The sequence below is a fragment of the Lichenostomus cassidix genome, chromosome 3 (genome assembly GCF_008360975.1).
Source record: "Lichenostomus cassidix isolate B80296 chromosome 3, HeHo_3.0, whole genome shotgun sequence".
NCBI lineage: Eukaryota > Metazoa > Chordata > Aves > Passeriformes > Meliphagidae > Lichenostomus > Lichenostomus cassidix.
Genome location: NC_139483.1, coordinates 113114132 through 113141155, shown reverse-complemented (window position 1 = coordinate 113141155; position 27024 = coordinate 113114132). Strand labels below are relative to the sequence as shown.

Genomic DNA, 27024 nt, shown 5'->3' with positions numbered 1-27024 from the left:
CCCCCGCGCGCCCCGGGGAAGCGGAAGCGGAAGTGTCCGGTCGAGGCGGGGCGGCGGTGGCCGCCCCGGGCTGGCGGGGGCGGCTGGCGGGCCGCGGGCGCTCGGGCGGCGGGGCCGGGCCGGCGCCGGGGCCCGCCACGATGCCCCGGCGGAAGCAGAGCCACCCGCAGCCGGTGAAGGGTGAGTGCGCGGCGGGCCCGGGGGGCGGCGGCGGCCCGGCGGGGACCCGCGGCGCTCGGGGCGCTGCAGCGGACGCCGAGGACGGCACCGAGGAGACGGCAGGAGCGGCGGTGGTGCTGCCCGGGAACCTGCTGCTGGGCCGCGGCCCGGCCTCCGAGAAGGGACCGCCAGGTGCGTGCGGCCCCCGCGGGGACGCCGCCCCTCTCCGGCAGCCGTGCCGGCGGGGACGCGGCCGGACTGGGCCGCAGCTGCCCCGCGCTCTGCGCATCCGGCAGCGCCCGCCCCGGCACGGGCCCGTCCGACGCGGGCTCCGGCCACGCTTCCTCTCACGGGGGAAGAGGCCCGGCCCCCGACGGGCTCCCGGGTGGGTTCTGCCCGCCCGGCATCGACCTCCCAGCACCGATCCCCGTCCCTCCCGGGAAGGGTCCCGGGCACGACGTGTCCCCGCGGTAGGTTTGGAGCCGCGCCCCGCAGCTGCCGCCGGGCTCACCCACCCCAGAGCCACCACACTGCTCAGCCCCGACTCTGCTGCCCACCCGGGAGTCCGACCCGGCTCCGGGGTCCTGCTTCACTGCTCCCCTCGGCACTGCGGGGTATATGGGGTGCTCTCAGCCCCGGGACCCCCGGCCCGGTGCGACCCGACAGTGCCTGAGCAGCCGGTACCCCCCGAGCTTGGGTCAGCCCAGGCCGAGGCAGCCGGAAGGGCGAGCGCTGCTCAGCTTTATGGAGCTGCCTCATGGGGACTGGTGGGAGTCATTCCCCGCCCCAGGCAGTGAGCAACGTGGGGACAGAACGGCGAGAGAAAGGGACATGGACGGTCTGCATGGACTGTCTGGTTCCCTCTGTCTGTCCCCTAACTGTTCCCAAGAGCTGTGCCATGGTCCATGTGCTCGGCAGCCACGCTAGTCTGTGCCACACTCCTGCTCTGGTACTGAGGCTCCAGTCCCAGCTGCTTGGCAGATGGGGCTGCTCTGAAGGCTGTGCTTATCTCCACTGGGACAGCCACCTGGTAGCTTTAGGAGCTTGCCAAGGATTTGGTAACAAAACTCCCAGGAATACCTGTTCTTCCATTCAGCCCCAGCAAGGGAGCAGGACCGGGACCTCAGCCCAGTAAAGTGGTCAGGACAGACAAGCTGTCCCATCTGAGCACTGACACGGCCATTTAGGAGACAGTGCTCTGGGGACGCTGTGGCACTACTGAGCTGAGGAGACAGGGGGTTCCCTCAGTGTGGTGCTGGACTGAGGGGACAGGTGGGTCCCTGGGTGAGGGTGGGGCGGAGCTAAGGAAAAAGGGGGCCCCTTGATAGAGGGCTTGAGGCAGGGTCAAGGGTTTCCTGGCAATAGCCAGGCTTTGGCAGGATGCCCTTTTCTGATGTCTGCATTTCAGGCAGTGCTTGTGGAGGGGGCCTGAAGGGGCCACCCTGTCCCACAGCATGAGTCACCCTCACCGCTGCACCTGTCTGGGGCTCTGGACCCAACCGGGGGGCAGCAGCAAGGGAACAGTCCAGGCTGCTTCCCAGGATGGTAGGCAGCTGCTGGGTCTGACAGGCCCCAGGGTGGCAGGTCACGCAAAGCATGGGGCCAGCAGGGCATGGCTTGCAGCTGGTAGTGGTGAGCTGCCCCTCCAGCCCAGAGCACCAGCCTGGGGGCACATGTGGGGCACAGGGGCTGCAGAAGGATGTGTCTGTGCCCAGCTGAGAAGCGTCAATTTGAGAGCCTGGCACAGCCTTCCTCCTGCTGCCATGGGACAGCGGCACTGTGTGGGGCTGGGGAATGTTTCCTGTAAGATGGAGGGGGCTGGTGTTGGAGCTCCCTGGTACCAGCCATGAGAGTGTGACCAGCTGCCAGCCCCGGGGCTGGGGCAGTGGCACAGTGAGGGGGGGCACAAAGCAGCTTTATGGGCACCCATTTCTCCCGCCTGGGCTAGGCTGTGCCCACCACCTTCCTACCCACCAGACCCACCAGTGCCAGCAGGTAACGGATCCACCCTGGTCCCCTCACCCTTCCTGGTGCCAAGGTGTTGGCCAGCCATGCAGAATTGTAAGGGTTTCCCGAGATATCCAGGACATGCCCTCAGGAGGGTGTTGGGACAGGCTGTAGCTGTGAAGCTCCTCACTGCAGTGCACAGTGCAGTGGGCTCCTACCAGGTGCCGCAGGGTGGGTTATAGCTGCCTGAACCCTTCTGGGACTGGGGGAATGGGCAGAGGGGCTGTGCCTGGGCCAGCCAGGCTGACACCCACCCCATCCCCATGGTGTTCTCAGCAGACACGCTGGTGGGGAAGATTGCTATCCCGGCGTACACCCTGAGTGACGACGACTGCTCCTCTGGGTACCAGCAGCTGAGTGTGGAGAGTGACCCTGAGGAGGGTGGTGAGCCTGGCCCTGCCGCCCTGCCCTGCCGCCAGTGCGGGCTGCAGCTGGCTGCCAGCCTGGGCCAGAGCTGCCTGCAGTGTGCCGGCGCCGAGGGCGGCCGCAGCCAGCGCATCGTCTACTCCTGCCAGCTCTGCCCCTTCGCCTCCCACTACTCCAGCCACCTCAAGCGCCACATGAAGACACACAACGGGGAGAAGCCTTTCGCCTGCACGCAGTGTGCCTACGCCTCTGCCCAGCTGGTGAACCTGACGCGGCACCTGCGCACACACACTGGGGAGAAGCCGTACCGCTGCACTTGCTGCAGCTTTGCCTGCAGCAGCCTGGGCAACCTCAAACGCCACGAGCGGGTCCACAGCCAGGACAAGCCTTTCCAGTGCGCTGCCTGTGACTACCGCTGCAACCAGAGCCGTAACCTGAAGCGGCACATGCTCAGCCACCGCCTTCCCGAGGGCGAGGGGCCACACCGGCGGGACAAGGACCCAGGTAAAGGTGGGAGGGTGTGGGGATATGGGGAGAGCTGCTGTGGGTGCCTTGGGGCTGGGGCAGGGCATAGACCCTGCCATCGACCTGACATGTACTGCCAGGCTCACTGAGGCATTGTGGCTCCTCAAAGAGCCAATTCTCACTGGCGCTGTGCCGCCCTACTCACAACCCTGTCTGTTTGTCCCACAGAGCCATTGCTGCCAGAGCTGAGCCTGCATGTGGGCAGTGGCAGTGGCCCCTTCCTGCCCGGCTGTGCACGGCTGCGAGGCGAGGAGGCAGCCGCACTGCCTGAGCTGCTCTTCCCCTTCACCTGCCGCATGTGTGGGCTGGTGCTGGACGATGGGTTCGCACAGGATGAGGGCCTGGCCGAGCAGGTCTGTGGGCGCTGCAGCCTGGCGGTGCTGGGCACCGAGCCAGGTGCCAGCCCCCGTAAAGGCACTGGGGACAAGGGCTTTGCCTGCAGCCTCTGCCCTTTCGTCACCCACTACCCCAACCACTTGGCGCGGCACATGAAGACACACAGCGGGGAGAAGCCCTTTGCCTGCCCACTCTGCCCTTATGCCTCTGCCCATCTGGACAACCTGAAGCGGCACCAGCGCGTGCACACAGGTGAGAAGCCCTACAAGTGCCAGCTCTGTGACTACGCCTGTGGCAACCTGGCCAACCTCAAGCGTCATGGGCGCATCCACTCAGGCGACAAGCCCTTCCAGTGCAGCCTCTGCAGCTACAGCTGTAACCAGAGCATGAACCTGAAGCGGCACATGCTGCGGCACACGGGCGAGAAGCCCTTCCAGTGCCGGGACTGCCCCTACACCACTGGTCACTGGGACAACTACAAGCGCCACCAGAAAATCCATGGCCACACGGCTGAGAGCTGGGTGAACCCGCGCAATGCCAAAGCCCTCCTGGCCCCCCAAGCCGTGGGCACGGCCCTGCCCTGAGACAGCACTTAGTCTGGCAGTAGGCCTGGGGTGCCTCGGCACCTGCCCTCCCTGGGGGAGGGACAGTGAGGGCAGGCAACTCCACAGGGGCTTGGGGCTGCCTTATGCCAGGCCCACAGGCGCACTAGGGTCTCCAGCAAGGGCTGCCTGAGCAGGGTGAAGTCACGACTGGCGGCTCCAGCTCCTGCTCCCATGGCAGCACTGCGGTGTCTCCAGCCACCCCACCTGCCTATTTCTGCCTGCGGGAGCCTTCCTCTGCTGGGGTTTGGGGAAAAGGGGGGAGGGGGGAACAGGACTGGTTCCATGGCTGCTGCCGTGCTGGTCGGTGTAATTTATATTGTGTATAAAAGCATTAAACAGTCAGTTTTGTTATCTGCTCTTCTCCCTGGGGGCCTCGTTCTGCTGCAGAGGAGGACAGCACAGGGCTGGCACAGGGAGGGGAGTGACAGCAGCCACCCCCCAACAGACAGCCTGGTACCAATCAGGATCCGTTTTAATCATCGCTGCAGTGTGTAAACATCAGTTACTGTCCATTAATGCTCTGTCGGGCTGAGCAGCAGGAGATACGTGATTACAAGCCTAGATTATGCTGGCATCTATGAGCGGGTTAGAGGGAACTCTGCGCGGAGCTCCCTGAGACAGTTTACTGCACTCTGTCTCAGAGCACAAACCTAAACACTAATTTGGCATTATGGACTCTGCCTGGGTCCACCCAGGGCAGCTGCCCCCACCTAGGCCAGGCCCTCCCAGCTGGGACAGGAGCAGCTCTGCCCCTGCGCTAGGCCAGGCCCTGCACTGCTGCTCCAGGGTTTGGCCCAGGCACACTGCTCAGGTTGAACAAGCCCTCTCCCAGCTGGAGCCAGCAGCGGGAGGAGTTCAGCTGCCCCCACCCCAAAGGCAATGGCAGGCTGGGGGTGAGCTCCCAGCCCCGGGGAGCAGGGAAAGGTGGATGTAGCAGGTGAGAGGCACGTTGATTGCAACCTGGCTGCAGGTCGTACATTCCTCAGCAAAGGCCCTTGCTCAGGCCAGGGCTGTCCTGGGAAAGGGGGCACTACAGATCCTCATCGCCAATGCCCTCAAAGGCATAATTGCCGTGGAAGTCATTAGCACCCACATCGTTAGCAGAGCTGGAGTGGCTGATCCCACGCAGGCTGACGGAAGTGAGCTTGCTCTGTGGATAAGGGAGATGTTAGGGAGGACACCTCTAGCTCACCTACCCGCTTAGCCTGAGAGCTCTAGCGCATCCGCACACAACTCACCGAGAGTTTGGCCACAGGCTCCCGGGAGGCATCAGGCGAGTCCTATGAGGACAGCACAGTTGGGCAGCGCAGGGTCATGGGACACAACACCCACCTGTCCTTTTATCTGCCCTCCCTCCCTAGGGAGTCTGGCTCACTGAGATGGTCCAGGACCTCTTTCCCTTCCCAGGGCTCTTGAAGCAGGGCACCACAGCCCTGCTGTGCTCTGGGCTTGCCCCAGCCCTGTCAAGGGGACAGTGACTCCCCTGGAGACAGTGAGTTATGGTATGCAACACATGGCAAAGCCCATGGTCGCACATGTTCCCCACCCAGGGCTGCAGAGTCCAACTCACCAGCAGCGGGGGTGACTTCACAGCTTGCTGGCTGTCTGAGCGCCGCAGGGCCCCATTCATCCGCCGCCGATACATCTGCAGGGAGGAGTTCAGCTTAGCCACAGGGTCCCCAGGGGCTCTGGGGCTTATAACTGGCCCTGGGGATCTTTCTGCTGGCCCTATCCTTACGGAAACAGTCAGGGTGCAGCCCAGACCCCAGGAAGTCACAGGGGCAGGTTGGGATCCCACCCTGGGGACATCATCCAGCCCCAGCCCTCACCTTGCGGATGCTGCCTCCAGATTTTTTCACCATCAGCTCATCTACCATGGACTGCAAGCAGATGCTCAGCATGATGGCCTGCAAGGGAGAAGCGTCACAGGGCTCTACGCACCCCACAGCCTTCCCATACCCCACACTGGGCCCAGCCCAGCCCTTGCCCTCACAACCACCACCAGCCCACCACACAGGCAGCTCTACCTGTGGGCTGGTGATGGTGACCCACTGCAGCCGGTCCTTGCTCATCAGGTACTCAAAAGCCAACTCTAGTTTCACCTCAGACTTCCCTGGGCTGCTCCCCGAAGGGCCATTGTTCATTGGCACCTGTGAAGACACACACCAAGGTTGCGAGCCCCCAGAGGGGAAGTAGCAGCTCCCCAGGTGCCAGTGCAGATTGAGGGCAGCACCCAGCCAAACACAGGACACCTGCCCACCATTCTTCTGCCACTGTCAGGTCCACTCAAATGTCCTCACACCAATGATCCCCTCACCCCCAAGGCATGATGCAGACCCTCCCCACTGGGAGGCTGGGCCAGACTGGTGTCAGAGCCAGCAGCCTTCCCAGGGAGAGGTACTAGCCCAGCCTGGCATAGCCAGGTCTCTCCAGCCCCCATAGAGCCCTCCCTGTTCTCCAAGCGTCACTCACCGAGGATGTGACCCGCCAGCACCGCATGCGTGTGACCTTGAAGCTGCCCTCCTTGATCTGCTCATTCGGCAGCCGCACCTGGAAGTTGAGCTCGTTGTTGCCAGCACTGACAACAACATGGCAGCCCTTCTCAGGGAAGTCGGTGATGCAGGGGTCGAACTTGAGATAGCCGTAGTACTTTAGGGTCTGCGCCAGGCGGATGAACTGTGGGCAGAGCCAGGGATGCTCAGCACTGCTGGCCGCCTGCCCGGGCCAGAAACAGGCGACCAACCCAGTACCACACATCACATGGAGAGGGGCTGGTGCAGTGGCAAGGACTGCCCCAGTCATGACATTGCACCCTCCCCTACCTCCTTCTTGGAGACCTTTTCTTGCAGGGACTTCAGCTGCCGGTGCTGTTCCTTATTGACAAGGATCCATCCATGCTCAATGTCTGACACCGTCTACAACCAGCAGAAGCTGGTGAGAGCCTGAGACCAGAGCCTCCCGAGCCCATGCACAGCTGTGGCCAGGGGGTGCAGTGCCCCTCCTCGCTTGGCTGTGCCACACCAACCCTCACCTGCGCATACAGCAAGTTCAACCCCACACGATGCTCCATCACATCATCATCATAGGCTGAGTCCCAGTAGCTGGAAGGGAACCACATGGGTCAGCCTATGCCCCAGCTCCTAACAGTAATGAAGAGAAAATCACCCTCCTGTGGGCTGGCTCTCTGGCCAGTTCCCTTGTAACTGTGAGTCACCATGCCCTGCTCCCCATCTAAACCAGTTGCCATGGGAAGGCAGAAATGGGCTGAGCACAGCAGGGCAGCCCATATTCCTGTGGCATGGCCAGGGATGCCCAGGTGTGTTCCTGGGGGCCAAAGCATCTGTGGGCAGCAATGGCAGGAGGGGAGGGTGCCTCTGTGGAACAGGGAGCCCTGGGCACCAACCCACTGCTGCCCCCCCAGTCCCCCAGTCACCTCTTGCGCAGGATGATCCGGAACTCAGGGTTGTGCAGGCTGGTGACTGACACGTATGGCAGCTCAAACTCCTGCAGCTTTCGCACAACTGCAGGGAAACACCAGCTCAGCAGCAGCTCTGGGCAGCAGGAGCCCCCAGATCCTCACAGCCAGCGTGCCCCAGGAAAAACAACTAGGACCCCCACTCAGGGCAGGGTGCAAGCACACAGCACTCATTCCAGGCAGAGGTCCCACTGCAGTGGGCTCTACTCACAGGAGAAAGCTCCATCCTTGGTCTGTCTCACTAGAAAGAGGCTGAAGTAGCCAACCAGGTCATCTGGCAGATCCAGCTTGGAGGCTACAGCCTGGGAGGGAGAGCAGGAGGTCACTACTTCCCAACATAAGTCTCAATCCGGTGGCAAGACTCAGCCCATATGCATTCTGGGACCTCCCAACAGCCAGAAGGCAGCACCTCTGCTGCCCTGGGGCTAGGCCTAGGGCTCGTTGCAACCAGGAAACAGCTAGGGGTCCCCCAGCATCACTGTCAGCCCAGAAATACCCAATGGCACACCCATTCCAGCTCCCAGCTTTTCAGCCCCACCAAGTCAACCCTGATCCAGGGCGGGGAGATAGCAGGAGAGGGCAGAGGAGGCTGCTGGGCTGAGACACCCCCACACATGTGGGAAACCCCAGAACACAATAGGAGGGCACCTCAAGGACATCCTCTGTCTGGTCTGAGGTGAGGATGGTGACCTTGACCTTCTGCCCGTTAGAGAGCAGCACTTCCAGCACCACCTCCTCTGTGGGGATCTGCTGTGTCTCCTGGAGAAAGAAACAGGACTGGCACCCCAGCCTCTTGCTACAAATTGAGGGCCCCAGACCTCCCACAGCTCTGCCCCCTCACCTGCTGAGCCTTGCGCAGGAAGCTGTTGAAGGTCTCACTGCCCCCCAGTGTTGGATCCTGCCGCACTGTGGGAAGGGGCATGAGTCAGGAGTCCCATGAGAAGGAGCAGGGACCCACAGCAGTGCCTGGCCCTTCTGCAGCCCCTCAGTTTGCCCTCAGACTGTGTGCTGGGGCAGCCAGGGACTCCCCCCACATCCCCACTCTGCCAGTGCAGGGCAGGGGCTGAGACTGGACCTGGCATCCAGGGGACAAGCCCAGCAAATGCCAGCGCTACACTGGGAGCTGCAAGATGGGCCACGGCGAATGGAGCAGTGCAAGGCGGAAGCCATGGGCAGTGCCCCGGTGCCCTGCACAACTGGACCGGGGCAGGCCCAGCTTACCAGCCTGCATGTACTTCTCCAGCTGCTCCCGTCGCTGCTCTACCTCCGCCGGGGTGAGCGTGAAGATCTTCTTTGGGGGAAAGGCTGGGACCACATTGGCGCCATACTCCTTCCTTAACTGGGACAAGAGCAGAGTGCTGCAAGAGCCTCTAGGGAGATGGTGGCTGCCCTGATCCCTCACCCTAGCTGATCCCCAGGGACCTAGCAAGGGGAGCAGAGCTTGCCACCATCCCTCATCCACTTGGAAAGCCAGCAGCATGCAAGAACCCAGATGGAACATCACAGGAGCTCCCACCACCCTCCCTACCTGCTCGTGCAGGCCCAGGAGCTGGCTGTAGCGCACCCGACAGTGCAGCACCCCGTTCACATGGATGTTGTAGGCCTGCAGGGAAAGATGCCAGTCAGATCCCAGCACCTGTCAGACGGAGGGAACCCAGGACCTGCCCAGCTCAGGGCACATAGGACATGCCAGGGAGCACCCATCCAAAAGATGCGCCTGCTGGACACCAAGAAGGCCTAGCCCTGTGGCTGCCTAGACATGGGGAGTACAGTGCCACACTGCAGCCCTGCAGACATGGGTGTCCCCACGTCAGCAGAAAAGGACACCCCTCCCTGTTCACAGGGATTCCCACAGACCTGGTCCCCGGCTATGCCCCCTCTGCTCTTGCTCAACTCCTGCTTCTGACACCACAGGCAGAGCACAGCTACCACTGAAGAACATACGGGGCCTGGCAAGTCCATGGCCCAGCTCCTAGCACCTCACTATAGGCAGAGTCCTTCCAGGGGACAGCACTGTCCTCACAGGTCCTGCTGTCCCCAGAGTACTGTCTCGGAGGGCAAGAGGATGAACATGAGCCTCCAGCCAGCCATCACTGGCCCAGCCTCCCATGGATGTCCTCAGTGCCCTCCTTCCCCTGAGCACCGGGACTGCCCAGGCTCAGCAGAGGTCCCAGCCCAGCCATGCTGGAGCTCACACTGGCATCTCCCAACCCAAAGGCACCAGCCCAGTGGCTCGGAGTTGCTACAGAAGAGACAGGGCGGACACGGGTGGTACTGGCAGCACCCACGCCTGCCCACATCAGGGCTCTCCATGAGGTCACAGCTCCTACCCAGCCACCGGGCTGCCCAAGGGCTCTCTCCAAGGTCTCCCCCAGGCCTGAGGAGCCTCCGCAACAGTTGAGGGCAAAGTGCAGGGGGGTCATGGGGCTGAAATACCTCGAAGGCTGCTTGCTCCTCTAGCCCTTGAGCAACTGCAGCTCCTGCCTCTCCATCACTGATAACCACCCGGTCCATTGCCCAATCTCAGGCTCCCGAGGGGAATCCTCGGAAGAGGGATTTTGGCACAGAAGGCAGGTGGGGGGGATCTCCGCGGGATGGTGGAGCCCAGGGTTGCCCACCCTTACCCCGAGAGCACCGATCTGGACCCTCTGCCCAGCCTAGGGCTCTGCTCGCCTCTGCCGGCCCCGGGAAGGAAGTCTGGGCACTCGGTGGCCACCGCCACTCGGCAGCAGCGCCCCCCGGCCCCTCTCCGGAGGCGCTCACGGCGCAGGGAGCAAAACAGGAAGCCGAGACGAACGGACGGACGGACGGGCGGGCCAGGATGAGCCGGCGCTGAAGATGAGACCGGACGGGGCCCCCGCAGGCTGTTCACCCCTGCCCGCGGCGCCCCGGGCAGGGCAAGGTCCGGACATCCCCGGGGAGGTCTTAGGGACCTCCCGCACCCTATCCGGAGGCGCGGGGGCGGTGGGGCCCGATCCCTACCCAGTTCTAGCACAGGGCGCCGGCTGGGGATGGCGGTGGGCTGGGACCTGCCTGCCTCGCCAGGCCCCGGTCCCTGTCCTGATCCCGACCCGCCACTGCGCCGGGGCTGCGGGACCGCACGGCCCCACCGGGGCCGCACCGCACCCGGGCCGCGGGGCCGCGCCACCCACTCTGCTCCGCAGGACGGCTCCGTTCCGCGGGACGACTCCGGTCCCTCGGCACTGCTCACCACGTAGGCGGCGGCGCCGCCGTCCCCGGCGCGGGTCTCGGTCTCGGGAATGGAGAAGTGCATGGCCGGGCCGAGCGCGCCCCCGCTACCTGCCTCCCGCCGCCGCCATCTCGGGCTAGCACTCCCCGCGATGGCGCGGCCCGCGGCACCGCCCGCCCCAGGGCCGTCCCGCCCCGCCCCGCCCGAGGCCGTCGCTCTCCGCCCGCCCCGCTTCGCCCCGCTCCGCCCGCCCCGGGGACGCCCTGCCCACCGCGCCCCGAGCGCCCCCGCCGCGCGGGGGCTGAACGCGCGACCGGCAGCGAGGTGGGGCAGGACAGGGAGAGGGAAGGGCCGGGGAGGCGGGGCCACGGGGAGGGACCCCCGGGAATGGACCGGCCCCGCACCGGTGCGAGTGACGTCACGACGCGTCACGCGGAGGAGCCCTGACGTCACGACGGGTCACGCGCAGCGCCGTCTGGCCGGCAGGGGACGCCGAAGGCGGGCGGACGGGCGCCATGGCGGAGCGGGCGGGTGAGTGCGGGACGGGACACTGGGACCGGGACCGGGACAAGACCCGGCCCCGCTCACGCTCCCATCATTCTAGGTACGAATCCCGAGGGAGCTGCGTCGGTGCCGGCGGGACCGCAGGTGAGCGGGGCCGGGGCTGGTGTGAGGCCGGGGCTGGGTGCCGGGGCCGCCTGACGGTGTGTGCCCATAGGCCCCGGAGCTCTCCCGGGAGGAGAAGCTGCAGCTGCGGAAGGAGAAGAAGCAGCAGAAGAAGAAGAAGAAGAGCGAGAAGGGGCCGTCAGCCGAGCCCCAGGAGCTGGGTGCGACCCCCGAGCCGGAGCAGCCGCGAGGTGAGAGCCGCCGTCCCCACAGAGCCTCTAGCGGGGCAGCGCTGGGCCGGACCCGTGGGCGTACCGGGCTGGCAACGTCCGGAGCCGGGAGTGTCTTCCAGTGTAGCCCCACTCCGTGCCCTAGCCCGGGCCCTTGCGCTCCCGGACACCCGCGTTGCCGTAGGGACTGCAGCGCAGAGCACAGGGCTGCCCCGTGGTGCCGTGTCAGCTGCGCGGTAGTGGTGAGGCTGTGGAGCCCCTCCCAGGGAACAGAGGGCTCTCCGTGCCTCGGGCTGCCCCTCGCAATGGGCTGCATCTCCCGGTGATGGAGGCTGGGCACAGACTCCCCCTTCCTCCCTCGCAGCAGCTGCTCAGCCTGCGTCCACCTCGGCTGATGGCCCCAGCGATGGCGAGAAGCCCGTGGGCAGCAAGAGCAAAGCAGAGCTTCGAGCAGAGCGCCGGGCCAAGCAGGAGGCTGAGCGGGCCCAGAAGCAGGCCAGGAAGGCAGAACTGAGCCAGGCAGCCACAGCAGCCAAGCCCCGGCAGAGCCCCACCGAGCCCCTGTCCCGTAAGGCTGTTATCACCACGGGGTGCAGAGGGTGGGTGAGTGGATAGGAGGGTCTGGGGTGGGCAGAGGATGCCTTTGTGATCTGTCCATGGTCTGGGTCCTGCCTGGCCCTAAGTGCTGCCCTGCCTTCCCTGAATGGGGGGGTGCACCAGAACAACTTGTCCTCACCCTGGCTGTACTCACAGTGGTGAAGCGGCTGCCAGAGCACATGCAAGTGGATGACCCTGCTGCCCAGAGGAAATTGGCCAAGAAGCTGGAGCGGCAGCAGGTAGGAGGACCAGGTGACCCACTGCACACCTGGGGCAGCCATGCTGCAGAGGGCCTGGTGGGGGCACATGGTGGGACCAGGGCCTGCTCTCTGAAGGCAGGGGGGAACTTGGCATGACCTGAGAAAGTGCTGGGTGTGACTGGTGGCCATGGAATGAGCAGAACACTGGAACACCATCAAAATACTTGGCTGCAGGTACCTCTGAGGCAGGACTACGGCACCAAGGTTAACCTGTTCTCCCACCTCCACCAGTACAGCCGGAAGAAGCCACTGACACAGCAGATGAGGTACAAGGCCTTCCCAGCCCAAGGTCTCTGGCAATGCTGGGCTCTGCTTTGGTTGGCCTGGCTGCAGAATGGCTCTGGAACAGGGATGTCCTAGTCCTGCATGCAGGATACGCCTGGAGTGTTGGGGGATATTTTGCTTGCTTTGGGGAGTGGCAGTACGGGCAGCCCAATATCTTGCCTGTGGGGTGAGTGCAGGGCCACAGGAGAAGGGGCTGTGGGATGAGCCTGGCTCCTCAGGTTACTGCCATCTCCCTTCCTGGGCCATCCCTTGGGTTGTTGGGCTGGGACCTGTCAATGCGTTGGGTGTTTTGGGCTGCAGAGGTGCTGACAGCTGCCTCTTGCTGGTCTGTGCAGCATCCCCTCCACAGTGATCCACCCAGCAGTGGTGCGCCTTGGCCTCCAGTACTCCCAGGGCATCATCAACGGCTCCAACGCCCGCTGCATCGCACTGCTGGAAGTCTTCAAACAGGTACCTGAGCAGCTACCTGGCAGCAGGGGCATTGTGCTGGGCACAGGTGTGTGATCCTGCTTTCTGACTGCTGAGGCTGTATCTGTGGTCAGTCATCATCAGCCTCTTCCTTTGGATCGTGCCAGGGCGGGGTCCTTTCTGGCACTGCCACTGCCACTGCTGTTTTGACTCACCCTGGAGCACCCATTGGCCCTCCAAGCAGCGTGTCAGGCTGTGCGGGACATATGTGTCTTGACTGCAGCCAGTGAGGCAGGGTACTTGCATACCCTACCCTGAGGTGCCCTGAGATCATACTCCTTTTCTACTTGTCTTAGCTGATCCGGGATTACTCCACTCCCCCCAATGAGGAGCTGTCACGGGACTTGGTGGCCAAGCTGAAGCCACACATCAGGTGAGGGCTCCGGAGGGCAGAGCAGAGGGACCAAAGTTCCACGGAGTGTGGTCCATTGTTCACGTCTCTGGTTTGGTGTCCACCCAAACTTTGGCTGACGTTCCCAGGGTTCTGCCTTCCTGCCCACTCTGCTTCTCCCTGTCTTGGCCCTCCAGGCTGCTTTGGAGCTAAGCCCATTTCTTCTGCAGTTTCCTGAACCAGTGCCGGCCACTCTCAGCCAGCATGGGCAATGCCATCAAGTTCCTCAAGAAGGAGATTTCATGCCTTCCTGACACCCTGAGAGAGGAGGAGGTGAGTGGCCTTGTTGAGTGGCAGGCTCCAGGCCCTGGGTGAAAGAGCTGAGCAGGGAGCAGGAATGGGATGCAGACTGGGAAGTGCTACAGTGGCGTTGGAAGCTTGTTATCAGGGAGAAGACCCTGACCCCCACCTGGTTCCAGTCAGGGAGTTGCAGAGAGCGAGAAGGTCTGTATGTGATGTCTGTCTCTCTCCAGGCAAAGGAGAAGCTCCAGGACATGATCGACAAATACCTGCGAGAGAAGATTGTCCTGGCAGCTGAGGCCATCTCAAGGTCTGCCTTTGAGAAGATCAATGACCATGACGTGATACTGGTATATGGATGGTGAGCGCAGGCATCCAATCTGGTGGGTAGGAGGAGGGAATGGAACAACATGGGAGGTGAGGCTGTGATGGTCCTGCACAGGGCTCAGCACTGTCCTACCTGGTGTGTCTGAAGCTGGGTTCCAAGAACCCCAGAGTCACAGCTCACTCCACCCAGGGCACTTACAGAACAGCCAGGGTTGTTCACTGGATTTTAAACAAACTGCTGCAAAGTCAAATGTCAGGAAGCAAAAATATGGACATTTGTGCCCCAGAAAGTAGAGGAAGGGAAAGAAGCCAGAGACTACTGCAGCAAGAGTCCAGATGTGATATGTATCCTGGGCAGAAGAAGGTGCAGGGGCAGGAGGCCAGTGCAGGTTTGGAGTATTGTGAGAGGGAAACTGGGAGAGGGTGTGGCAGAGTCTCTTGTGGTGGTCACAGACAGGGAGGTCAGTGCTGCTTCCAGGGAGGGCTGAAACATCACCTTTCCCAGGAGGGCTTTCCTGTGCAGAGACAGACCGGCCCTGGGAGCCATGATGGCAGGAGGGTTCTGGAAGGGGCAGCATTCATGAGGATGAGGGTGGACATCATGGCCTGGTGGGAGCCTGGCCTGATGGGATGAGGCAACTCCTTACTGGTGCCCATCAGCTCCTCCCTGGTGAACCGGACGCTGTGTGACGCCCATGCAAAGAAGGGCCGTGCATTCCGCGTGATCGTGGTGGACAGCCGGCCGCGCCTGGAGGGGCGGGAGACACTGCGCCGCCTGGTACGGAAGGGTATCCACTGCACCTATGTGATGATCAATGCTATCTCCTACGTGTTGCCTGAGGTGAGGGTCTGTGCCAAGGGTGAGGGAGGCAGCAGTGTGATCAAAGGTGCTGACAGATCCCTGTGCTTCCCTGACAGGTGTCCAAAGTGCTGCTGGGAGCCCATGCACTCCTGGCCAATGGCTCTGTCATGTCCCGGGTGGGGACATCACAGATCGCACTGGTCTCCAAGGCCTACAATGTGCCCGTCCTGGTCTGCTGCGAGACCTACAAGTTCTGTGAGCGAGTGCAAACAGATTCTTTTGTCTCCAACGAGCTGGGTATGGCTTCTTCCCCTTCCTCCCATCTGGGACCTTCTCCCACTTCCTGCTGTAGACCATGACAGTCTGCTCTGCCCTGTCATAACCCTTCCTGGGTGAGGGGCCACCACTTGCAGGCAGGGGGGCCTGGCAGGCAGCAGTGGTGTGTGCTGCTCCAGGGGCAGGATGGAGAAGTGCTGTTCCTCCCCCTGATCCTGATGGCTTTTTATCTCTCTGCAGATGACCCTGATGATCTGATTGTGCTCCGGAAGGGCCAGGCACAGCTTGGGGGCTGGGCAGAGAACAAGTCCCTGCGCCTTCTTAACCTGGTCTATGATGTGACACCCCCAGACCTGGTGGATTTAGTCATCACGGACCTGGGCATGATCCCCTGCACCTCAGTGCCTGTGGTCCTGCGTGTCAAGAATGTGGATCAGTAGTCAGGGCAGCTGCAGGGACACTAATAAACCAGGCCCCTGGTACCCCGTGTGTGCCATCTGTGGTGTGGCAGAGCCCTGGCACCCGTGTCATCCATGTCACTACTGGCACAGCTCTGCACCTTCCTTGAGGCCTGCTGGTCCCAGACCCTCTCCTCCTACTCCAGGCCTGCAGCAGGGAAGGCTCTTCCCTGTCCCTAGGCCCGTCCTCTGGGAAAGGGGTGGTGATGGCCCCTGTCTTATCCTCCTCAGAGCTTTGGTGACACTCGGGCTGTGCTTCTAGCAGCCCCCCGAGCTGGGCTGGTGGTGGAGAGCCCGAGTCCCTCTGGCCGTGGCCTCTGGCACCAGCCCCGGAGAGGTCCCTTCCCGCGGTAGCCCGGCCGGGTGGCGAGCGGTGTCCGGGACAGTGAGGCCGTGGGGAAGCGCGACCGGTGGTGCCCCACAGCCCGAGCGGGGCCAGCGTGGGGCTCCAGGACCGCTGGGGGCGGAGCCTGCCTTGAAGGGTCGTGGCCATGTAAATCGCGCCACTGCCTTCAGAGCAGCTCTGCTCTGGCAGGGGCGGGGCTCAGCCGGGCTTCATCTGGCTGGTCATGCAAATTATCTGCACCGCGCGGAATGACGGGACACAGCCCGCCCAAAGCCGCCGCTGTCCCCACGCGTCCGCGGGCGCTGCGCGGGGCGGAACGTGCGGACCGGGCTGCAGCGTGGCGCTGGGTCCGTGCGAGCTCGGTATGGGGTGAGGTGTGCGACGGGTGGGGCGGGTCCGTGCGGGGGTTAGGAACTCATACTTACCTGGCAGGGGAGACACCATGATCAGGCAGGTGGTTTTCCCAGGGCGAGGCTCATCCCTTGCACTCCGGGTGTGCTGACCCCTGCGATTTCCCCAAATGCGGGAAACTCGACTGCATAATTTGTGGTAGTGGGGGACTGCATTCGCAGTCACTCCTGAACTCGTTGTTCGATGAAAGAACCGTGATCCGAGTTAGCTGTAAGTGGTCTGCCTATGTCGTGTGTCTCTGTCCCTGTCGCTGCCGATGTTCTTGCAATTGTTTCTCTACTTACTGCCTGCACTGACGGGCTATCGCTCACCAGGGTCGCCTGCAGGTGCAGCAGCAGTGGGACTAACCCGCCTCCCGGGAGTCTCAGTGCCCGATGCCTGTCCCGTCTCCATCCATGCGGGAGCAGCCCAGCCTCGCCTTTTCCGGCTCTAGCCCGTGGGCCGACAAGCTGCTCCGGCCCAACCCTGTGCTCAGGCTGCGGTGGGACGGTGAAACTCGGGTTTGTGTCCCGGCCCACACAGCGACCTCTCGGGAGATACGGACGGGGGGAGAAGCTTCGCCCGATTCAGGATGCGTCAAATTCCCTCCCTCTGGAAATCCGGCTGAACTCACGGTGTGAGTGTGAACACCCCGGGTGCGACCCAGACAGTGGTCACCACGTGGGACCGGCATCTCCGCACCCTTTCCCCAGCGAGGACCTATTTCACCGGGGTGTTTGCCTGCTCCTGCAGGCACGGCGTGGGACAGGCGGAAATCATCCCGGCTCCAGTCGCAGTAGTCCAGAGGCCCCCCTCTTGGGATCTGCTGGCCAGGTCCTGCAGGGAACGGGGATGTGTCTCTCGGGCACGGGCAGCGCCTGTTCGGAAAGAATAGCCCTGAACTCCAGGCTATTCTCGAACTGCGCACCGAGAGCACTACAGGACTGCCCGCACTGCCTTCACGTTTTGTCGGAGGATACCGGACCCCTCGCATATCGCCCCCTACATCCCCGCTTCCACATCCCATGGCTCCCATGTCCATCGCCCCGTCTTCGATCCAGCGTCGGGCTCTCCCCTGTACTTTCATCATCAGCGGCGAGCAGTACCCGTTACCGCCTCGGACTCAATGTCAGCATCACTGGAGACGAACACGTTCCTGTAATGTCCTCCAACAGCACACCGAGCTGTACATTTAATCAAAGTACTCATTTCTGTCCTTTACTCGTAAAGTCAGGGGAGAGCGCGAACGCAGTCCCCCACTACCACAAATTATGCAGTCGAGTTTCCCGCATTTGGGGAAATCGCAGGGGTCAGCACACCCGGAGTGCAAGGGATGAGCCTCGCCCTGGGAAAACCACCTGCCTGATCATGGTGTCTCCCCTGCCAGGTAAGTATGAGTTCCTAACCCCCGCACGGAACTACCGAATATACCGCACACCTCTGTAAGACATGGTCACTCCGCACTTAGGTTCACACGACTCCAGCTCCGTACTGCAGCATGATTCGCACGTTCCGCTACGCGCAGCGCCCGCGGACGCGCGAGGACAGCGGCGGCTTTGGGCGGGCTGTGTCCCGTCATTCCGCGCGGTGCAGATAATTTGCATGACCCGCCCGATGAGCCCCGCCTCATGGCCCACCCCACACTCGTCGAGTCCTTGTGACGTCATCTTTTTGGCCATCCCCAGTTCCGGTTCGGTGCTAGTGGCGCGGCCCGCAACGGGGCGGTGGCTCCAGGAGCCCCCGATGGCATCAAGCGCCGCCCGCGGGCCGCCGTGCCGAGAGCGGAGTCTCCGGGAGCGGCCGGGACGACGATCGGGTTCTGCCGTGCGCAGCCGGAGCCGTAGTGGGGAGCGGGAGGGTGAACAGAGAGTTCTCCGTATGTAACGGGGGTGGACGGGACGAGGCGGGGGCGCTCCCCGGGGTACGAGGCGGTGCCACCGTGCCCGGTGCTACGGGCCACCGAGACGTGCCAAGGGATCTTGCTGCGTTTTGGTGCTAATTCCGGTGTTTTGGGGCAGGGGAAGAGCTGCCGGCGGGAGATCTGGACTGTGAGGATGGAAGAGGAGCTGCCAAATCCCCGACAAAACCTGTGCGGCCCCAAGTCGGTCCCGACGGGGCGGTGGAGGAGCGCGGCGAGAGTTCTGCGAACGGGGCGGTGCCACCCCCAGGGGCTCCCGGGAAGCGCGGCAAGAAAGGCAAGGCCGAGGTGCTGCTGCTGGAGCTGTCCCAGGCCCCGGAGCCCATCCAGATGCAAAAGGTGCTGGGGAGCAGCGAGGAGGGGGACGGCCTTGAGACTCCCCGGGGCGGGCGGCCCAAGAGAAGGGCGGCCAAAGTGTAAGTGATAGTGACGATGGGGGCCTGGGGGGACGTGCGCTCTAGAGACACGTGGGAGAGCTGGGGATGTTCAGCCTGGAGAAGAAAAGGGTCCAGGGAGACCTTAGAGCCCCTTCCAGTGCTGGAATGGGTACCAAAAAAGCTGGAGAGGGACTTTGAACAAGGGCCTGGGGGGACAGACCGCAGGGGAATGGTTTCCCACTGCCAGAGTTAGATGGGATGCTGGGAAGAAATCCTTCCATTCGAGGGTGCTGAGGCCATGGTACAGAGTGCCCAGAGAAGCTGTGGCTGCCCCATCCCTGGAAGTTTTCAAGGCCAGATTGGATGGGGCTTGGAGCAGCCTGGGGTAGTGGAAGGTGTCCCTGCCGATGGCAGGGGTTTGGAACTGGATGAGCTTTAAAGTGTCTTCTAACCCAAACCATTCCCCAATTCCATGATTCAATGACCTCTGTCTCTCCAGAGGGTCTCAGTGTCTTTCCTGTAGGACTTTGTACTATGTTGATGGGATGTATTGATTTCTCACAGACCAATCCTTTCCCACTTTAGGGAATGTGTTTTTATCTGGGACCCCTGGGCAGGGGGCAGCAGCTGCCTGTGTCAGTAGAAATTTCCTTGGTTTCTGACAGAGCAGGAGGAGCTTATTGGTGGCAGCAGGGCAAGCTCAGAGAGTTCAGGGTGGGGGGAAGCTATGTGCCTGGGGCCTCTGGCACAGCTGGAGCTGATCCATTGCCCAGACCATGGCCTGGAGGGTGCATTCACTGGGTCCTGGAGGGAAGGAGGGAGGCAGGGCTGGCTCACCCCTGTATCATCCTGCTGCTTACCTCCAGGCACTGCCCTGGTGTTCCAGGGCTCTGCTGTACCTGCAGGAGCTGGCGGAGGAGCTGATGTCTGTGTGCCAGCCCCCCACTCCAGCTGAGGGGGCCCCAGAGCTTGAGCATGTCCAGACGAAGCGCCGGAGCCGGAGGAGGAAGGAGGAGGACACAGACAGTGATGACCCTGCACGAGATGCTGACTTCGTGCCCTCACAGGAGGTGCTGCAGGCAGAGGAGGAGGAGGAGGAGGAGGGCAGTGACACGCTGTTCAGTGAGGCATCAGAGCCAGAGCTGGAGGCACCTCGAGGGCACAGTGGAAGGACGGCGGTCGCAGGGGTGAGGGCAGGGGGCTCTGCCTGAGTCCCTTCTTGTCTGTGTGCCAGCACCAACAGCTCCAGGTGCCTGTGCTGCACCATAGTGTCCCTGCTGCCAGGGTAGGACAGCCATGACGTGGGTGGCACGTGGGGGTGGCACAGGGCCAGAGGCAGTTCCAGGTAAGGGCCAGTGGGGACGGGAGCAGGGACAGGTCCTCTGGGAGAGAGGGCAGAGCCTGTCCTTCCGCGGGAGCAGTGGGAGGTGGAGACAGATCCTGAAGGGGTTCTGGCCATCTGGAAGTTCCCATAGTGGGGCTCCATGTCTTTAGCCTAGTGTGGCATGTTGATAGTGGCTCTGTGATCGGGGACTGTGGTGGTTCCCTTTGGGACAGGTGGGTCCTCCAGGGGGTCAGGGCTTGCTCTGAGTCTGCTCTTGTGCCCAGAGATCCAAGCCCCAGTGCCGAGGCCTTGCTCCCAATGGCTTCCACAACTCCATCATGGCCCCAGTGGAGAAGAGCTCCAGCCTTACCTGCAGCCTGTGAGTGGGAGCTCAGGGTGCTGGGATACTTGGGGGGGCCTACGAGGAGCAGTGGGTGTATGTGTCCTGGTACCATCACTGGTGCAGACACAAGGATGAAGGAGCGCATGCCATCAGGAGTGTCAGTATACTGCTGGGATGGGGCACAGGTGGGTCAGGGGGGTGGCAGAGGGCTGGAGCTGTGCTGCAGAAGGGGAGGCTGTGCCACAGGGTGCAGGTAAGGGGTGCTGCTCATGCCACGGGGAGGGGATGTGGGGAGGGGGTGCTGGCCGTGCCAGGTGCAGGGCCATGGCTGAAGTCTGGCATGTGCTGCAGGCGGGAGCAGAAGCACTCACAGTGGGAGTTCCCTGACTGGATTCCAGTGGCAGACGGGTGGACGTGTCTCTCTGACAGGTACATGGGAGCAGGGAGGGAGCAGGGCCAGAGAGGATGTGGGGCAGGTCCCAGCAGTGTCTCGGTGAGCAAGGGGATGGGTGGAGGCTGTGCTCCTGTGCCCCTCCGTGTGTCTGTTGTGGGCTTTGAGGGTCTCTTAGATTTGACTGTGGAGCCATGTGGCCAGCAGCAGGGCCTGTCAGGCTGTCTGGAGGCCAGGATGAAGCTGAGGCACAGGGCTATGCTGGGGTGATTGGGTGACGGGTGGGGAGACCTCTTCTCACCTTCTGCCTGCACAGCGAGGCCGCCCCGTACCTGCCAGCAGAGGAAAAGTCTCCCCTCTTCTCCATTCAGCGTGAGGGCATCAAGGATGATGGTGCCTTGTACAGGTTAAACAGGTGTGTAATGGGGTGTCCTCAGGCCCAAAAGGGTGTCCCCCTGCCTAGCATGGCAGTGGCTGTCAGGTTATCCCCAGGCCCAGCGGGATGGTGGCTGTCAGGATGTTCCTAGGCCTACCTGGGACCAGTGGTTACCCCCAGGGCTACATCCATGGGTTGGCCAGCCAGCCTGTACCGTGTCCTGGGGTCCCACCAGCCCCTGCTCCAGTTCTGCAGAACCCTCTCACCTCTCCCCACAACAGGTTCAGCTCTCTGCAGCCCCATCCAGAGCGCCTGGATGTCTCCTTCTTTGTGGGTGGCCCAGTGTGGGCAATGGAGTGGTGCCCGACCCCTGAGGGCTCTGCAGCCCCGCAGTATGTGGCCGTGTCCTGCCACAGGAGCATGGAGGAGACGCACAGCGTGTCTGGGCTTCACACAGGCCCTGCACTCCTGCAGCTCTGGGGACTGGGCATGCCGCAGACAGAGCAGGGGTGAGTGGCTGGGGCTGGGGCCTGCCCAGGAATGGGGCAGGGCCCCGACCTTGCATCCCTCCATGGCTGCGTGGGTGGTGAGGCTTGTCCTCTCCCAGAGCCACTAGCCACAGCCTGAACCCCAAGGAGGCTGTGCTGATGGCCTGCTCTGCTGGTGGTGTACACTGGTGTGTATTGGGGCTGCTGGGCACCAGTTGCAGTGTTCCTCATGGCCCAACTCATGCCCACAGCTCTCCCAACAAAGCCAGGCTGGCCTATGCCATCGCTGCTGACTACGGCTGTGTGTGGGACATGAAGTTCTGCCCCAGTGGTGCCTGGGAGCCACCCACTGCAGCCCGGATGGTGAGTGCTGCCCTTGGGTTACCCAGGAGTCCTGAGAGGTGACCCCATGTTTGAGCTCATCTGTCCATCCCCAGCATCCACAGATGAGCCGGCTGGGCCTGCTGGCTGCAGCCTTCTCAGACGGCAGAGTGGTGGTGTATGCCTTGCCGCACCCCGGGGCCCTGCGTCATGCCAAGACAACCCAGGTAAAAGGTAGGAAGAGCCACACCGCTGAGCAGGGGCGTCCTGGCCCTCCTCCCACTGTGTCAGGCTGGGGCTTGTGAGCCCCAGCCTGAGCACCTCTGCCCACAGGAGCCTGCTGTGCTGGGGAGCTGCCAGCAGGACTGTCCCAGACTGGGAGCTGCATGGTGGGGAAGTGAGCCCACCTAATCCCCATGCTGGGGATCCTGCTGCTCCCAGCCTGGCAGCTGCCACAAGTATAGTGTGTGATCTGAGGCTGCGTTTTGGTGTTGGGGGCCTACTTTGAATCTGCTCTTGTGCCCAGAGATCCAAGGCCCAGTGCTGAGGCCTCACTTTCAATGGCTTCCACAATTTCATCAGGGCCCCAGTGGAGAAGAGCTCCAGCCTTACCCACAGCCTGTGAGCAGAGGCCATGCTTTGGTTCAGTCTCAGGGACATTGTAGCAGCCTGGCTGGGACATAGCTCCTGGGCAGCCCCTCAAACCTGGGCATGGGGAGGGGGCCATCAGCAGCATCACTGTGGCCAAAACAGGGTGCTGGCTGTGTTGCAGCCACAAAGTGTGTCCCCAGCCATTCCCCATCTCTCTGCTGGCCACTGGGAGCCTGTCCTGCTGCCAGAGCTGCTCCGTCCAGCCTGGCTGAGCCATGTGTCAGGGCAGGACAGGAAGCGCTGGGCTGGCTCAGGCTAATGGTGCCTGTAATAGACTGTGCTGGAGCTGAACAGGACTGATGGCCAGTGCATGCTGGCAGTGGGCACTCAGCTGTGGTCAGCAGCCAGCACGTTCATGCTGGCAGTGGGAAATGGGCTCCCTGTGCCCAGGCACAGCTCCTGGCCCCCCCAGCATGTTGGCTGTGTCTGCACCAGCTGCGGATGGCTGGGCTGCTGCCACAGCCACCATGTGTCACCTTGTGATGGGTCCCCCCGACTCCTGCCAGCAACTGGAGCTTGGCACGTCGTTGGCTGCGGCTGCTCGTACAATCATTGCACGTCATGGCTAGGCAGGAGCGCGGGTTCTCAGCCACAGGATTGGTGCCAGGCTGTAGTGACAGGCCCTGCTGGGAGCTCCCAAACTGACATGGCAGTGCTGGCTGTCCCTGGGGCACTGGGGACCCACACCCCTGTGTTCCTGCCTGACAGAGCCGGGGAGATGGCAGGACAGGGACTGGTAGCCCTGGCCACAGCCATGAGGAGCTGTAATCCAGGCTCCAGGCAAGGAGCTCCCAGGAGAGCCAATGCCTGCCTGACCCCCTTCTACTCTCTTCTAGATGGGTCCCTCCACAAGCACCTTATCTGCAAGGTCAGTGTTCCCTGCGATGGTGATCCCTGTCAGGGCCAGCACCGGGCAGGCCCGACAACCGGTGCTGGTGGCGGAGCTTGGGGAGCCAAGGCACCTGCAAAGTGTTGGAGGGGCAGAGCAGTGTCATGCTCCCTGCCTAGGCATCCTGGCTCTTGGGGCATGGATGATACCAGTACAGGGCTGTGACCTAGGGCTCTCACTTGGCCCCCAGGTGCAGTGCATCGCCACACTTCAGGTGGGCTCCATCCAGGCAGGTAATGCATCTGAGTGTGGGCAGTGCTTCAGCCTCTCCTGGATGCCTTCCAAGCCCCACCATCACCTGGCAGCAGGGTTTTATGACGGTGAGTCTCCTGTGTCCTTCAGCAGCACTCGGGGAGCAGCCCTCACCCTTACAGAGACACTGGAGCCTTGTGCTCCCTGTGCCTCGACTGGGGTAGGGGATGGGGGAGCCTGGGGTGAGGGATGGAGGGAACAGCAGCCAGCAGTGGGCACCATACTGGAACCTCTGTCCATCCCTGGGTCAGGGGAAGGCTTCTGTGGGCTGGTTATTGTCACTCTCAGGTACCTCCAGGCTGGTCACCGGTGGTCCTTGTCTGTGGCTCTGGACTTATCCACATCTGTTCAACTTGCCTGGATGGAATTTTCTGCCAGGCTTCTAGTGATCCACAGCTCTGTGTTATGTTGCCAGGACCTGGTATCACGCTGTCTGTTTGGAGCCCCAGCTCCAGCGTGGCTGCCATGTCCCATGGCCCTGCCTGTGCTGCTGTCCTGTCAGCCCCAGCCCCAGCTCTCGCTCTCAGCCCCTGCTCCAGCCTGGCTGTTGTGTTCAGCAGCTTCCACAGCCCTGCCTGTGCCGCTGCTGGTCTCCTGCTGACGCACCTGCGCCATCAGCAGTGCCTCATGGACACAGGTCTCTCCACAGGCACCGTGGCAGTGTGGAACCTGCTCACCAAATCTCTGCTGCAGTGTGTGCACCAGCCTGACGCCTCCCTCAAGCTCTACCCTTTCCAGTGCTTTCTAGCCCATGACCATGCAGTCCGGAGCATTGAGTGGTGCAAGGCTGACAGGTGAGGGCAAGAGTGGGCACAGGTGCTGCCAGGAGAGGGGCTCCCTCCTGCAGAAGAAGCCCCTTTGTCAGGAAGGGCTCAGGAGGCCATGATGCCAATGCCACTTGGCCCTCTGCAGCACCAGAGAGGTTGGGTTGGGCTTTCCAGAGTGAGGACAGTTGAGTGACTGCAGGACTGGGGCCTCCTTGTCTCCACGGTGGGGCAGGGCACAGCTCCATACTGGGCTCTCAGTGCTGCCTTTCTCCTGGTTCTCAGCAACTTCCTGGTCACGGTAGGCAGCGATCGCAAGATCAAGTTCTGGGACCTGCGGCGGCTCTACGAGCCCATCAACAGCATCAAGCGGTTCCTGAGCACCGAGGTGGCCTGGCTGCTTCCCTACAATGGCATCACTGTGGCCCAGGACAACTGCTATGCCTCGTGAGTGCTGGGGGCCAGTCCTGCTGGCGGAGCCTGGTCCAGCTTCCCAGGGGCCCCTATGGCTTCCCTCTCCCAGGTCCAGCTGTGCCATGGCAAGGGCTGGCTCTGCTTGGTTTGGGTCACACCGCAGCAGCACATTGTGACATCCCCTCTGCCATGCCATCCTGGGGCAGAGGCAAGGTGGACCAGGAGATGGCCCACCCTTGGACTGGGCAACAGGGGTCTTGCTAAAGGGGTCTGTGGTCTTAGTGAGTTCTTGACCTGCAGGAGTTGCTTTGAGCTGCCCCTTGACACTGTGACATGCTGCTAGAGCAAGGATAGCTCCCTCCCCACCCAGGGCCAGTTCTTGGGGGGAGGTGGACTGTGCCTGGCTCTCATGATCCTGATGGCAGTGCAGAGTCAGGCATCCACATCCCATGCCTCATTTCATCCTTTCTGCCACAGGTATGGGCTCTGTGGGATCCACTACATCGACGCCGGGTACCTGGGCTTCAAGGCCTATTTTGTGGCCCCTCGCAAGGGCACTGTGTGGGTAAGGGCCAGTACAGGGCCATTTTGTCCCAGGGACCAGGTCATCACCAGCTGGGGCCCGGGGCTTGCGGGTGGGGTGACGCTGCCTGGCTGGGGGTGGTGGGGACCCCATGCCCTCCAGCCTTCTGTCCCTGCAGAGTATCTCTGGCTCAGACTGGCTGAACACGGTAGCGGCGGGTGACATCACTGGCGAGCTGGTGGCAGCGGTGCTGCCCGACCTGGCTGTCAACCCCCTCAACGTCAAGCGCTCCTCGGACCGCAGATTTGTAAGAGGCCGCTGTGCTTGGGGGGCCCAGCCCAGCACACAGGGCCAGGGAAAGGGCAGGGCTGGGACCATGGGAAGAGTGTCCTGGGGCCCCCATCCCACTGGTGCCTGGTTCCCTGTCTGCAGAGGAGCAGCAGGATCCCTATCCACCCTACCCTGAGTCCCCTCTCATCCACAGCCAGTGTACAAAGCTGACTTGCTGCCTTGTGGCTCTGCTCGGCTAGAGGACACTGAGCAGGCACTGCCCAGGACCCATCGCTACAGTGAGATGGTAGCCAGGAGCTACATCCAATTCCAGGACACAGACCTGGTAGGAAAGGGCAGGGGGCAGCCGGGGTCCAACCCATGAGCACGGCTTGGGGGGCTGCGGCTTGACAGTGGGGGTGGCAGGGCCAGGAGATGCTGCTGGGGCAGCCCCTCATCTCTGGCAGAGCTAAGACAGTGGTGCATGGAATGCTCCTGCCCTGGGCCCACAGCCCAAGGTGGTGCCACCACTTTCCAGCGCAGCTTCCAGAACTTCCCAAGCCGGGAGCCCATGCGCCGGATGCACACGCAGGAAGTGAAGGCAGAACTGAGCCTTGACCGCCTGCAGTTAGAGGCCCTGCACAAGGTGAGGGGGCCATGCTGAGCCCCAGCCCAGGTCCCAGCCCTTCATGCAGATGGCTCTGCTCTGGGGGCCAGAGTCCCAGCACCTCAACCCCTCCCTTATGAACTCCTCTCTTCCCACAGGTGCGCTTCAGCCCCAACCTGGATTCGCAGGGCTGGCTGGTGTCAGGTGGGCAGGCAGGCATCGTGCGGGCACACTGCCTGGCAGGGCTGGCCTCCGGTGTGGGCCACCAGCTGCTCCCAGAGTGCCGGGCCCGCTTCAGCTTCCTCTATGGGGACATACCCAGCAGCCCTGGCCCCCCCGAATGCTCCTCACTGCCAGTGGAGTAGGGACATCAGTCCATCATGCTGCTGCCACGTGCTCACCCTGGGCTGGGTCGGGGCTGCAGCCCCTCTCAGTGCTGCTTTCCCTGGATGTCTGCTGCAGAAGGGACGACTGCTCCCAGCCATTCCCTGGGATGCGCTGGACACTTGTCCACGTCCTCTGGGCCTGGAAGGATCCATCTGCGCTGTTTGGTCTGAGCTGGGCAGGGGTGATGGGACCTGCTCATGTCCCAGGGCTGAGCTGTGGGTCTGACCCCTCAGAAGCGCCCATGGGCCCCACCAGCATGGGGCTCTGTTTGTGCTCGCCGCCATCCCCATAGTGCGTCAAAGGGCAGGGAGGGGGCTGGGAGCTGTGGAGTCGCTCACATTGAGCTTGTGTTCAGCTGTGCAGTAAACGTGGTTGGTTTTGTACAGCTGT

At 62.7% G+C, this 27024-nt stretch overlaps 4 protein-coding genes and 2 non-coding genes across 16 annotated transcripts; 4 read left to right on the top strand and 2 right to left on the bottom strand.

Annotated features, from left to right (window-relative positions):
• Positions 1–40: 40 nt before the first annotated feature.
• Positions 41–4349, top strand: ZNF513 (zinc finger protein 513). Of its 4 annotated transcripts, none has more exons than XM_085057359.1 (3): positions 41–180; positions 2446–3036; positions 3226–4349. In XM_085057359.1, exons 1-3 carry the CDS (start codon positions 141–143, stop codon positions 3975–3977), a joined length of 1383 nt encoding a protein of 460 aa, XP_084913485.1. In that variant the 5' UTR covers positions 41–140; the 3' UTR covers positions 3978–4349. The 4 variants fall into 4 exon arrangements, with proteins under 4 accessions (XP_084913485.1, XP_084913484.1, XP_084913483.1 ...); XM_085057358.1 differs by having other exon boundaries at positions 2443–3036; XM_085057357.1 differs by having other exon boundaries at positions 41–351.
• A 103-nt stretch (positions 4350–4452) lies between these two features.
• On the bottom strand, positions 4453–10855 carry SNX17 (sorting nexin 17). Of its 2 annotated transcripts, none has more exons than XM_085057363.1 (15): positions 10685–10855; positions 9002–9076; positions 8695–8812; positions 8315–8379; positions 8122–8232; positions 7685–7775; positions 7432–7519; positions 7030–7099; positions 6821–6913; positions 6471–6548; positions 6026–6148; positions 5828–5905; positions 5569–5643; positions 5237–5278; positions 4453–5148 (listed from the first exon to the last, which is right to left on the bottom strand). In XM_085057363.1, exons 1-15 carry the CDS (start codon positions 10745–10747, stop codon positions 5029–5031), a joined length of 1290 nt encoding a protein of 429 aa, XP_084913489.1. In that variant the 5' UTR covers positions 10748–10855; the 3' UTR covers positions 4453–5028. The 2 variants fall into 2 exon arrangements, with proteins under 2 accessions (XP_084913489.1, XP_084913488.1); XM_085057362.1 differs by having other exon boundaries at positions 6471–6674; positions 10685–10854.
• A 99-nt stretch (positions 10856–10954) lies between these two features.
• EIF2B4 (eukaryotic translation initiation factor 2B subunit delta) lies at positions 10955–15627 on the top strand. 2 transcript variants are annotated; one of them, XM_085057354.1, is made up of 13 exons: positions 10955–11194; positions 11268–11311; positions 11382–11520; positions 11867–12067; positions 12253–12335; positions 12531–12622; positions 12977–13091; positions 13406–13482; positions 13671–13773; positions 13974–14101; positions 14728–14908; positions 14986–15166; positions 15386–15627. In XM_085057354.1, the coding sequence occupies exons 1-13, from the start codon at positions 11179–11181 to the stop codon at positions 15583–15585; spliced, it is 1560 nt and encodes a 519-aa protein (XP_084913480.1). In that variant the 5' UTR covers positions 10955–11178; the 3' UTR covers positions 15586–15627. The 2 variants fall into 2 exon arrangements, with proteins under 2 accessions (XP_084913480.1, XP_084913479.1); XM_085057353.1 differs by having other exon boundaries at positions 10959–11194; positions 11864–12067.
• A 739-nt stretch (positions 15628–16366) lies between these two features.
• LOC146440590 (U1 spliceosomal RNA) lies at positions 16367–16528 on the top strand. Its single transcript, XR_014851435.1, has one exon. It is a non-coding gene; the product is annotated as a U1 spliceosomal RNA (small nuclear RNA).
• A 1042-nt stretch (positions 16529–17570) lies between these two features.
• LOC146440589 (U1 spliceosomal RNA) lies at positions 17571–17734 on the bottom strand. Its single transcript, XR_014851433.1, has one exon. It is a non-coding gene; the product is annotated as a U1 spliceosomal RNA (small nuclear RNA).
• Positions 17735–17968: 234 nt separating this feature from the next.
• On the top strand, positions 17969–27017 carry GTF3C2 (general transcription factor IIIC subunit 2). Of its 6 annotated transcripts, XM_085057328.1 has the most exons (18): positions 17980–18215; positions 18358–18673; positions 19521–19821; positions 20243–20337; positions 20653–20730; positions 21009–21107; positions 21350–21577; positions 21808–21919; positions 21994–22111; positions 23365–23396; positions 23608–23737; positions 24319–24463; positions 24719–24880; positions 25325–25412; positions 25549–25677; positions 25855–25986; positions 26179–26286; positions 26406–27017. In XM_085057328.1, the coding sequence occupies exons 1-18, from the start codon at positions 18083–18085 to the stop codon at positions 26610–26612; spliced, it is 2613 nt and encodes an 870-aa protein (XP_084913454.1). In that variant the 5' UTR covers positions 17980–18082; the 3' UTR covers positions 26613–27017. The 6 variants fall into 6 exon arrangements, 5 of the variants coding, with proteins under 5 accessions (XP_084913455.1, XP_084913456.1, XP_084913454.1 ...); XM_085057329.1 differs by lacking the exon at positions 23365–23396 and having other exon boundaries at positions 17978–18215; positions 21994–22104; XM_085057330.1 differs by lacking the exon at positions 25549–25677 and having other exon boundaries at positions 17978–18215.
• The last annotated feature ends 7 nt before the right edge of the window (positions 27018–27024 follow it).